General features: G+C 45.3%; 1 protein-coding gene across 15 annotated transcripts in view; it reads left to right on the top strand.

Moving 5' to 3' along the window:
- Positions 1-12,825, top strand: part of LIMCH1 (LIM and calponin homology domains 1) — a 282,053-nt gene that overhangs the window by 231,372 nt on the left and 37,856 nt on the right. For all 15 annotated transcript variants that reach the window (XM_075930515.1, XM_075930516.1, XM_075930519.1 and 12 more), the window contains 3 exons: positions 5,869-5,962; positions 9,117-9,280; positions 11,878-11,983. In XM_075930515.1, the coding sequence (XP_075786630.1) occupies positions 5,869-5,962; positions 9,117-9,280; positions 11,878-11,983 (364 nt within the window). The remainder of the gene's footprint in view (positions 1-5,868; positions 5,963-9,116; positions 9,281-11,877; positions 11,984-12,825) is intronic.

The following is a 12,825-nucleotide window of genomic DNA, read 5'->3' as shown; positions in this document are numbered from 1 at the left end:
GGTTTTTTTTGCCACTGGCTTGGAATAAATATTCATCCAATGGCATCTCTTCCTGTGCACTTATGGTGACTCCTTCCAGTGCTGTCCTGTCTGCTTTGAGACCATCCTACGTGGCAATTTTGCCCACCCACATTTGACTGAAGTAAAGTTTAAGAGATGCAAAGAACATTGACTGCATGGTACCCATTGCAAGATACATGAAAACCATGTTTTACTCGAGAGCTAGATCGTAGGCGTGCGCAGCACATTTCATTAGCGTGTGCACCCAAAGAATTTTTTTAAATGCACTTTGACCCCCATTAGCCACACCCCTGACCCCCGTTAGCCACGCCCCTCTCCGGGCAAGATGGGCACATGACCAAAAGTAAAAAGTGTTATGTGACCCCCGACCCAAGGACTTTTCCCACTATCCTCCTACCAATAGGGATTAGTTTGCCCCCCCCCCAACCCCCCCCCATGCAACTGTCCTGCAATTGCATTAATCCGATGTGTGTGGCATTAATGCGGGGGTGGAGAGGCTGCAAGGGGGAAGTGTTCCCTCTAAGAGTTTCCTCCCATGAGCAGAATGAATTTCGTGTTGTGCAACAGTACTGAATTCATGTGGCTTGTTTGGATGTGCCATTGTGGCACCCAAGTTATTAATAAATATCTACCTTTCCCCTCTGCTGCCATGTCTCTTCCCCTTGCTCCATCAACTCTCCTGGTGCCTGCTGCCCCCCAACCCCTCATCCTCCTCTGCTGTCCTGACTCCTGGCCTTCTCACTGCACTCAGGCTTCCTGAGACCTGCCCCTCCTCCACCAGCCCTTTTCTCCTCCCTGTGCCCACTCCTCCAGTAGCCCCACTCTGATCATGTGAGATACCCCTCCTCATCCCTTCATCTAACACCTCCCTCGCCTCTCTCCTCTGGTGCTGGTCCCTCCCCTGCAGGTGTCTGCCTTTCTGCTTCACCCCCAGAGTCCCCTGGCACCTGCACCTTCCCTTACCCATGCACCCTCCTGGTGCCTCCCCCATCCCTCACTGCCCCTGCCCCCTTTGCCCTTTTTTCCCTGATGCCCATCCCCTCACCACTCTCATGCCCCTATTCCCCTCATGCCCCTGTGCCCTCACACATGACTTGCTCCACCCCAACATCCTCATGCCTACCCCTTCTGTCAAGCCTTCTTCCAGCACCTCCCCCTCCAATCCCCAATGCCCTTAACCTCTCCTCTTCCAATATCATCCTGTCCCCCCTCCCAGTGACACCTCCCCTCCTGCCCTTTTCCTCATTGTCTCCACTTCCCCCCTGTGGAAGAAAACATTTTCCCTTGCTGCAGCTCGTAATAAAACTGCCTCTGGCTACTTGTTGCTTAGAAACTCAGAGTGAGGACAATGTTTTCTTCCACACCCCCTAGCATTTGTGTCTCCTCTACCCTGAGCCTTTGGTGCCTTCCCCTTTCTTCCTCCTTTCCCCTCCCCCTCCGTACAAGCCCCTTCTATCCTTTTCCCTTTCTTCCTCCTCCACCCTCCCCACGCCTCTCCCACGCCTTCCTCTTATTCCCCCCCCTTACCTTCAGCTTCTGCCTTCCAGCTTGCAGGGCTGGGGTCAGCGCCAGCCTAAGCTGCAGGGCCGGGGAGGGGCACTCCCAGGGCGGGGGCGCCCCCGGGGCACCACTCGATTCTGCAGGGCTGGGCGCCGTGCGGTGCTACCGGGATGGGCTGGGGTGTTCCCAGGCACCTCGGGGGTGCTCCCAGGTGCCTCAAGGGTGCCGCGCTGTGCTGCTGGGCCAGACGGGGGCACCCCCGGGCTCCTCAAGGGCACCACCTGGGCTGCTGGGCTGGGCGGGGGCATTCCCGGGTGCCTCAGGGGTGCCGCATCGTGCTGCTGGGCCGCGCGGTGCTGCTGGGGCGGGTGGGACCCAGGGCACAAAAATGGCCCGTGCACATGCCTGTGAGCTAGATATACATTTTCAAATGCAGGTCAAAATACACTGTATAGAACACTTCTTTAGATGCAGTTAAAGATGTTGACATATTTTAACATTGCTTCAGCTTCATACATAGTGACAACATGGTCTAGTTGGTGGCTTGTTTCTGCCATGAGTGCAGAGGACTGGAATTGATAACCTCTCGAGGCTCCTTCTAGTTCTAGTATTCTATGATCCTATGGAATGGTTTATGTTTAAAAATTGGCATATGTATGAAATATGGCAAAATATATAGCATAAAGGGAGGGACATCAGTTGTATTAATGATTCAAGAATTTCTAATACAAGATACACGTGAGCAAAATACAGTAACATAACAATGAAATACCTTAAACAATTTAGCATCATACAGAGTACCAGAAATGCAGGGTTTCTTTCCAGTGAACTGGACTGGTATTGCGCATATTCTTTTGTTCTAAAATTTGTTTTTGTTTGCACTATTATTTAGCTTGTTGCAGATATTTCGCTGTTGAGCATCTGAAGAGAATTAAGTTTCACAAGCATGAACAGATGACCTCTGCCAAACATAATTACAAAAGTTGGTTTCCCTGCACCATGTAGCTCTTTCCTCCATTTTTAAAAAGTTGCAATAGTGAGTGTCTTCATCCATATGTCAGATATCTTCTCTCTCTTTAATCTATTTCTTACTTGGATGCAAATATTAAAGGTGGAGCTGGCAGTGGAGTTCAAAATTATAGTTGCCTAACACTTTCCATAATAAGACCCTGTTTGCAGCTGTTTATAACTGTCAGAGTTTAACCATTCACATTGAAATTTTCCATGCTGAGAGCCTGCTTCAGGCTGAAATTATTTTGGAAAGCTTCAGTTAAAGCAATTCAGCAGTTTCCAAGAGTGAGGCTGGAATGGGAAATATAGTCTTTTAATGTTAGCAAAAAATGTTAATAAGGGTTTCACTCAGAACTTCTTGTTTTGGAGCCCAGAGTTTGTGTTGGGGTGAGAGATTGCCTGTTTGCTTTCACCATGAAAATCCATCCAAAGTTGTCAAATTTACAAAATGATAAAAATCTCTGTTTCAACCTCCTCAGAGAGGTTTGTTAGAGGCTAGCAACAAACTTCTCCAAATGCTTTCTCTACTGAGCGTATTTTGCTCCCACAGAGTTGACTGTACCATTGGGCTGAGAATGGACTTTTCCTTCAATTGCTCTTCTTTGCTGCTATAATGTTAAGAGCCAGAATTAAGAGAAAGAGAGACTTTGCTTTCAGTGTCCACATAGCCAGGTGGACAGTTTTCTGCCTCAAATGCTGAAGGTTCAGGGATAGGCCTGGGAGACTGATAGTGAAGAGTGAATAAGGACATGCTGGAGATAGGAACATGTGGGAGCAAGGTAGATGGTGGGGAAAGTGCATACCGGAGATGCGGATGGCTCGTACATTATCAACCAACCAACCAAACAATGAAGGTGCCAATAGTTCTTGATGTCTATGTAGAATCTGGTGTTAGTACTCTTCCTTTCCTAGTGCAAACTAATGGTTCTTATCAGCCTCTTTTAACTATTTAGTCTTTGAGGTGCTAATAGACTATTTGTTGTCTAAGTTTTTTCCTGTTACAGACTGGCTTGGCTATCCCTTTGAAATTTACCTACCCAATGTCCTCTCTTCCCCCCCCCCCCTTCCAAAAAATGGTTTTTCCTTTTCCCCTACCCCTTCCTTCTTCCCTTATTTATCCTTGGTTCTGGACTTCCAACACTCCAGTCATCTGAAGAAATGGGCTGTGCCCACAAAAGTGCTACCAGACTATTTGTTTTTAAAGTTTTTCCTGATACAGACTAACTCGTCTATCCCTCTGAAACTTCTGTATTTATTATTACTTACTAGAAATATTGCATAGATGTATAATTGACATATAATGGTTTTCCTTGCCCCGCTTAATGGGGAAATATATGTATGTACAGGCAGTCCCCGACTTACGCGGATACGACTTATGTCGGATCCGCACTTACGAACGGGGCTTTTCTCGCCTCTGAGCTCACGGGCGGTGTGTCACCACCCGTGTCCTCCGGGGCAAGAAAAGCTTCTCCCGGTCTCCCTGGTCTGCTGGGGAGGTCCAGCAAAGCCGCTGGACCCCCCCAGCAGACCAGGGACACCCGAACAAAGCCGCTGCCTGGGCGGCTTTGCTCGTTTGTCCGGGAGCAAAGCTGCCCAGGCAGCGGGACCCCCGCTGCCTGGGCAGCTTTGCTCCTGGTCTGCTGGGGGGTCCACCAAAGCTGCTGGACACCCCCAGCAGACCAGGGACACCCGAGCAAAGCCGCGGCGGCTTTGCTCGACCCCCCCAGCAGACTAGGCGGCGGCTTTGCTCGGGTGTCCCTGGTCTGCTGGGGGGGTCCAGCGGCTTTGCTGGACCCCCCCAGCAGACCAGGGAGACAGGAGCAAAGCCGCACAGGCGGCATCCCGCCGCCTGTGCAGCTTTGCTCGGGGGCAAAGGAGCAAAGTCACATGGGCAGTGGGGTCCCTCCGCCTGTGCGGCTTTGCTCGGGTCTCCCTGGTCTGCTGGGGGGGGAGGGGAAGCAGCTAGTGCGCCTCCACCCCCCCCCCCCAGCAGACCAGGCTTTTGTTGCAGGACGCCTCAGGTAGAGCAGCTGGGGTGCTGCCGGGTTGGTCCTGTGGGAACCTACTGGGCAGCGCCCCAGCTGTTCTGTCCCAGGCTCCAGATTCAGCAGCTGTTGAAACTGATCAGGCTGATTCCAGGAAGCTGGGGGCAGAGCAACTCTGCCTCTGGCTTCCTGTAGTCAGCCCCTGGTCAGTTTCAGTGGCAGCAGCTGAATCTGGAGCCAGTTCCAACCTACATACAAATTCAACTTAAGAACAAACCTATAGTCCCTATCTTGTACGTAACCTGGGGACTGCCTGTATATAAATGCTAAGTAATTTAACAGTGTATTTAACAGTAATTTAACAGTAATTTAACTATCATTCTTTTGACGTTTTGGGTTTGTTCCTACAATGAAATTTTCCCTACTTTAGGAAGTTGGCTTTTGCAGTCCTCTCTTAATAATGTGCCAAGTGCTTCATGCCTTTTGATAACAATGGAAAGTTCAGTTTAGACAAAGTATTTTTTGCAGCATTGATATAAGGGAAGTACTTTGTTTTTCCAATTTTTATAGCCAGAGAATTTTGCAGGTTCATTAGTAAATTCATCAAATGAGCTATAGATTACTCCATATAACACAACTCTAGATATTTTTCATTTTTTTTTTTTTTTTTTAACAAACTGCTCCAAGGCCATTATCAACAGGGGGCTACAGCATTGGAAGATATATGATTAGCTGAAGAAATTAAGGCTGTGTAACTCAAAAATAGTCCATGCTGTTCATAAACTTGTTCTTGAGTGCTTCAACTAGGGATATAAAATCCTGTTTAATTAGTTAACTGGTTAACTGTTAAGTTTAAATGGCTAACTGGTTAAACAAGGGGACATATAGGGGGTCGGTCCAGCCCGACTGGGCTGAAGTGCACAAATACACCTCCCTGCCCCCGCCACAGCACTTATCCCGCCATAGACATGGGCTGCTCTGGAGGAGCTGGAGCACCCTTGCCCACAGTGGAGTGCCCCTGGCTACAGCACACTTGGGCTGGGCCTGCCACAGATGAGGGGTCTCCAGCCAGACTGGAGGCCTCCAGGGGCTGGAACAGACCCCTGCCTGCGGTGGGTGGTAACTTGCTCCAGCCCGCATCAGTTAACCGTTACTGGTATCTCACCCCTTAATGGGTGAGGCTTACTGGATAACAATTAACATCCCTAGATTCAACCCTTTTGGGCTCAATTCAACAGATGAATTTCAGCTTAAATGCATTACAGAGAAGAAGCTAGTGCAGCAAAATGGAAATGACTGAAACTGTATTTGTACTCTCGCCATTTTATTTCAATGAAATTGTTCTCTGCAGACCTCCTCCACTGAAGAAGTTAAACCAATCAACCAAAAAGATGGAGTTGATTCTGGAAGGACAGAAATGATGCATTTGGGATTTGCTTCACCAGGTTTGTTGCTGCTAAACTGTTTTAGCTTATTCTCCTAAAAATCCATTGTGTTGTGGATTTTTTTCTTCCTTCCTGCTGTCAAGAGGAGTGCATTCATAGTGACATCTAGAGGCCTCATGAGAAAATGCTGAGCTTATATTTGTCCAGATAAGGTATACAGGCAGTCCCCGGGTTACGTACAAGATAGGGACTGTAGGTTTGTTCTTAAGTTGAATTTGAATGTAAGTCGGAACTGGTACATATTGTAGGGGAAACTCTGGCCAAACATTTCTCCAGAGCTCAGTTCTATTCTCCCACACCTCACTTCCCTCAGTCCTTTATTCTCAAGCTGAGGTGTCTGCTGAGAAAAGCCGCTCCGCGTCTCCCTGGTCTGCTGGTGGCGGCGCTAGCTTCGCGTCTCCCTGGTCTGCTGGGGGGAAGCAGCTAGTGCGGGGTTGCCTCACCCCGTTTGTAAGTAGGGATCTGATGTAAGTCGGATCCATGTAACCCGGGGACTGCCTGTAATTACACTGTTTTCAAGTTTACCTGATGCCTGTTATGTCCATTGTGTAACTTACATCTCATTATCTGAATAACTCTAAATTTAGGTGCAGTGTGTCCAGAACATACTGAAAATAGAAACTAGTGATAATGCAATAATGGTTTTGGTTCAAGACATTTTTTTCTATACACAGAGTATATAAACCAAAAGGAGCTACAATCTATTCTAGTCTGACTTTCTGTAGCTCCCAAGCAACCCAACAGCACCTGCACACCAAAGTCAACAACTAAAATGAGAATAAACTATTACACCTCACAGTAGGTTAGCCTAGACTTTGAAGAAAGGGAGGAAATATACCAAGAGGGTGTTCAAGCCAGTATTTCTAAGTGTTCATAAATATATGTGTATGGCATCAACAACATTGCATTCACCCTTGACATTTTATTTTAAGGCTTTTCATATGTCTCCTGGTCAGACAAAATGAAATACAATCATAATACTGATTTTTCTCAACTAGTTTTAAAGTTATGAAGCTACAGTACTTTTTGCTAATAGCAATGTCGATAAAAAAATTACATCCCAAAATGCCTTTGGTTTACTACTTATTCATAATAAGATCGTGCTAATTTAATTTTAAATTTCTAAAATGTGACTATCACCATTTATCCTGGTGCAGGTGCACAGAAACTATACGAAGTGGGTACAGTAAACTTCCGATAATCCGGCACCTTTAGGACCCAGGGGGTGCTGGATTATCAGATATGCTGGACTATTGGAAGGGGGGAGCTATGAGGGGTCTGGGGTGGGGTGCGGGGGAGCGGTGTTGTGGGATCAACCCGGCAGCACCCCAGCTGCTCTGCCCTGGGCTTCCCCGAGTCAGCCGCTGGTCAGTTTCAGCAGCGGCTGACTTGGGGACGCCCAGGGCAGAGCAGCTGGGGTGCTGGGTTAGTCCTGTAGCACTATTCCTCGGCGCTGCAGGACCAACCTGGCAGCACCCCAGCTGCTCTGCCCCGAGCATCCCCAAGCAAGCTGCTGCTGAAACTGACCAGTGGCTGACTCGGGGAAGCCCGGGGCAGAGCAGCTCCAATTGTCCGGCTGCCTGGAGCCCTTCCGGGTTCCAGGTGGTGCCGGACTATCAGGAGTGCCAGACCACTGGATGCTGGACAACTGGAGTTTTACTGTATTTCAGTAAATGACATACTCGCCCATAAGAAGAGTATAAGAATACCCCTCCCATCCTTCAGGCAAAAGCATGACTAACCATTGGAGCTAAAGGTTAACCAATTTGAGCTCCATTATCTCAATGAAAGAAGTGCATTCTGCCCTCCATTGAGAACCCTCTGCTTCCAACTCCTAGATGTTCAAACAGGGACTTTTAGCAAGGACTCATCAGCTGATTCAGCTGCTTTAATGGTGCACAGAGAGGAGAAAAGAGCCCAGGCTTTTAGGTAAATAAATCCCATCCCAGTAAAGCTTAATATCTACACCTTGAATGCATCTGACAGCTAGTGTAGCACCTGTAGTACATTAGTGTAATGCACTCATGATTAAATGATTAGAAGACCAAATTCTGCCACAGTGCAGGTTTTCAAGTTGTGAAATAAACACAGTGAAGTTTATTTTATTAATGATGAAATGCAGAGGTAATAAAGGCTGAAGATCCACATCTGACAGAAATGGTCATACTAAGTGTAGGCAGGAGAAAAAGTATTTTGCCACTTTCAATCCCTTTGAATTTCAGGAGTAACTGGTATTCCCTAAATTGTTTCCAGTAGAATCTCAGAGTTATTAATATAAGAGTTATAAACTGACTAGTCGACCACATACCTCATTTGAAACTGGAAGTGCTCAACAGGCGGCAACAGCAAAAAACAAAAGCCAAACAACACACCAACTGTTGTTAAACTATTAAAATAAAGGAAAAGTTTGCAAAAAAAAAAAAAAAAGGTTTGACAAGATCAAATGAAACGAACCAGTTTCTTAAATGAATATGGCTAAAAGCATTTTTCTTTTGCATAGTAAAGTTTTAAAGCTGAATTAAGTTAATGTTTAAATGTAAACTTTTGAAAGAACGCCATAATTTTTTGTTGAGCAATACAAACTTTCAGAGTTATGAACAACCATCATTTCCTAGTGATCATAACTCAAAGGTTCTGCTGTATCTTTTGAGAGAGAAGCAGCTTCCCTTGCCTTTCTGTCTAGATCCTTTCCCCAAGCAGCTGGCATCATCTTTATTTTATGTGAACTGAGCCTCAGCCAACCACCTTTCTCTCTGCCAGGCACTGGGAAAGCAAAGGAAGTGTACTTTCTTGTTTTAATAGAAAAAACAGGTAAATCTGTGGTACTGATGATTAGACAGTTTGAGCTGCAATGTTCTTGTCTTTGTTTGAGAACAATCACAATATCTCTTTGAAGGAATGAGCTCTGCTTACTCCGAGGGATGTTTTAAGCACAGATAAGTTTCCAGTTCCATTCCACAGTCACTCTGATTGCAAGGAAACATTACAGTTGACTTTTTATTTTATCCTTCTATTTCTCTCCCCCTCCCCCTCCCCCGCCTCCCCGCCCACCCAAAAAGAGCATTCTTAAAACTTTAAATGCTTACATAATTGTTTTTTTCTGATTTTTTTAAGTCATGTAAAAATATTCTGATTCTTATGTTGTGTGGATTAGTTTCAGAACAGAAACAGAAGACAACTGTTACTTGTGCCCACCCTGCTATACCTAGTGTGGAGTTCCCTCCTAGCTCCCATTCTGAAGAAGTAGCATTAAAAGATAAAGATCTGAAGAAGACTGAGACAGAACAGAAGGAAGCAGAAGTCCTAGTTACACAGAAGGTAGTGTGATACAGAAGAGCATTGGGATGGGAGTGGGGGCATATTTAAGAACCTGCCATGGAAATGCTTTCAGTGCTAATAAGCTGAGTGTTACTTTGCCTTATATAATTACTGAATTAGGAATTTAATCAAAGCAGCCTGTTAGTGAACAACATTGAATTACTGTTGTAATACAAAAAATTCTTCTTCCTTCCCCATGGAAGAATTGAATGTTGGTATTCTTATATGCATTGAACCATAGGTCTGAGCTTGCAAATGCTGTAAACATGGGTACTTTCTGTTGCAAGTGGGCCAGTTAAACTCAGTGGGACTAATTATAGTTTAGAACACTGCACCCTATAGTAAGTATTTGCAGACTTATGCCTCAGTTCATTTGCAGCTTCCTGGTTCAGCACCACCTGCTCCAAGCAGCAATTAGAGCAGCAGAGGGAACATTTACACTGTTAGTGTTAGGGACCTTCTACCAGTGGACTAAAGGTGTAGCATAGTGTAGTTCCACTATGCTAACTTCTTTTCTTGACATACTTCCTATGCTATATTTGTGGGGAACAACTGTCAGCCTCAGACCTGCTGCCTTTATGTCAGCATGAATTTCCCCTCCAGAAGGAATTCTCCACTGGTCACTTTGCTCCATGTCAGTGCCACAAAGTGGTTGGAGCAGACCACACAATCAGGTTTGAAGATCTTGTATTTCCATGTGTTGGGGAAGCAGAGTATCTGAAGAATGTGAAAGAAAGATGTTTGCCCTTACAGCCACCTTTAAATGTTCAGTGAGTGCATGTGGCTAAGGAAGAGATTGTCTCTGATGAGACTGAGGGAAATGGCAACAGCTTTGGACAAGTCGCAGCCGGGGCATCTAGGGAAGTAGTAATATCACATGGGGTTTAATAACAATAAAACCCCACAGATGTTAAATATTATAAAATTACACCAAGGTGATGTAAGCAAACGTTTAGAATCAAAGTCCTGATTCAAAAAGATAAGTGAAAATACTTCCTATAGTGGTATTAGGACCTGAATAATTCTGTATGCTAGCATTTGTTATGCTTTTGCAAAAAAGCATCATTCTAGACTGCATTAGCAGGAGCATTATAGCAGGACATGATAAATAATTCTTCTGCTTTACTCCACACTGATTAGGCCACAGATGGAGTACTATGTCCAGTTCTGTGTGCCACGTTTCAGGAAATATGTGGATAAATTGCAAAAAGTCCAGAAGAGAGCAACAAATATTACTAAAGGTCTAGAAAGATGATCTCTGAGGGACAATTGAAAGAACTGGATTTGTTTAGTCTGGAAAGGAGAAGACGTGTAGGGACACAAGAGCAGCTTTAAAATAAATACCAAAAGGTTGTTATAAGGAGGAGCAAGAAAAATTCTTTTCCTTAACCTCTGATGATAGGGCAAGAAGCAATGATTTTAAATTGCAGCAAGGGTGGTTTATGTTGGACATTAGGAAAAGCTTCGTAACTGTAAGGGTGGTTAAGCATTGAAATAAGTTGTTCAGTGACAGGGTGCCATTTAAAAAGGTGTGGGGAGGACTCTAGTCCACTTCCACCTCCCTAAATTTTGTACCAGAGATCTACTCAACCTAGCCCCAGACAGATCTCTTACTTGCAACACAGCTGGGGGGTATGTCTACACTTAACAAGTTTTGTCAACAACTGTTATGTTAATGCCCCAAAAGTCAACAAAACAAAAATCGATAGAGGGTGTTCACACTTGCGTCTTCTGTCAAGAGATCATCTCCACATGATGATGGGGATACCGTCATCAACAATGTGAGCCATATTGTGGGAAGGCAGAGCGGATCCCTGTGGATCCTTTGGAGTTCCCCCTCAGTTTTCCCACAGCCTTTTCAGCTGCCAGGAACAGCATCATGAGTAGCTCTGTGAGCTCTCCGTGCTGAGGAATGGCAAAGCAACACAGCAGCCTGTCCCCCTGCAGTGTGGTCTGCCTGCCTCTCTATTTTTAGTGCAGGGAAGAACAGGAGCAGTCCAATGATTTGCAATTTGTTTGTTCCCTAAACAGAGCAGCTCACTCAGCTATTAGATCCTTCCCTGGAGCTGTGAAAGGAGAGGGGTGCACGCCTGCAGGGCAGTGAGATCAAAACTCAACAGGTTAGGCATTGTGGGATACAGGAAGAAGCCAGTTCTGTCAACAAAAACAGCAGAGTTTACACGGGCTCTTTGCCGAGAACATGTTATTAGAGTTGAATGGTCTAATACTTATTTTATCTGTGTTTTATATAGGAATTAGATACAGGGCTCCTGTCAGCTAACTGCTAAATTATCTGCGAGAAAACTAGAGTTTTCAAGTGCCTAAGTAGCCCCTAGAATCATGGTTAAAGTAACACTCTCCCAACCAGAATCTGAAATGGTGTCCATGTTAGGGGGGTTGTGGAATCTCTAGCATTGGAGATTAAGAGTAGGTTAGACAAACAGCTGTCAGGGATAATCTAGATGGTGCTTGGTCTTCAATGAGTGCAGAGGAGTGGGCTTGATGATCTCTTGATATTCTTTCCAGTTCTATGATTTTATTCAGTGAAACATGGTGCTTTCTAGATGTTAATGCCTGTTCTTAAACAAATTGGGTAGGTAATGAAGTCAAATGCTCCAGAACAAGAAGGGATTATACTATTTCCATTTTTGAAGAAAATACCTGAGACCAGCCAAGTTATTCTTCAAAACTCTGATCAACAAGGTAAGCAAAAGAAAGCAGGAATATTCTGTAGATTTGTAGACTTTAACTGGATAGTATTTAAACATTTATTTGGAGGGTCAAAAGAAAAATAGCTGTCCTTTGACCTACTGTTCTTCTTCATGTAATGGTCTCTGTGTGTATTCAGTGTGTACTCACGGTGCTCATGTGCACCATGAGCCTGAGACTGGAATATTTTTCACTGGCAGCGTCCATTCATCCACACTGTGCCTTTCTCTTTCTAATGCTCCCAGCTAAAGACATAAGGGGCAGTTCAGGCCTGCCACTTCTATTGCCCTTCTATTCAGTCCATTACCGAGACTGAACATCCACAGCTTTTGCTAGCATTTTTTCCTATATAATTGTAAATAATTTTTACCTTAGATCATTGAATAGCTAGTTTTGTTTTAGTCGCGGCGGGGGGCCCCTGACACCCTCCAAGGGTGGTTAGCGTGCCCAAGACCTGTCCAGGATTCAAAATATTTGTGGTCTGCCCTAGGCCTTCCCAGTCATTGATGATCACTGCATTTGGTGTATATTGTCTCAGTGATGCTCTTATCCCATCCAAGGGCAAAGTATGTTGGTCATGCTCTTGAGTAACCCATCAGCCACATGAATTCAGACAATGATGAATTGCGGATCAGTGGGAGAGCTTCCTCAGTCTTTCAAAACATGAGAATTCAGCCCTGATGGAGACTCAAAAATCTTTTGGGCACCTTCTCGCTCCCACAGGGGAGACTGTATGGCCCAAAGCCAATGGCACCCTTCTCTTGTGATCGCTTATTTGGGACTTGGGATCCATGTGTGAGACATCTGGAATGCAGATGGACAGAATGGGAGTTTGA

The sequence above is a fragment of the Pelodiscus sinensis genome, chromosome 5 (genome assembly GCF_049634645.1).
Source record: "Pelodiscus sinensis isolate JC-2024 chromosome 5, ASM4963464v1, whole genome shotgun sequence".
NCBI classification, from domain to species: domain Eukaryota; kingdom Metazoa; phylum Chordata; order Testudines; family Trionychidae; genus Pelodiscus; species Pelodiscus sinensis.
This window is presented reverse-complemented; position numbering and strand designations above follow the sequence as displayed.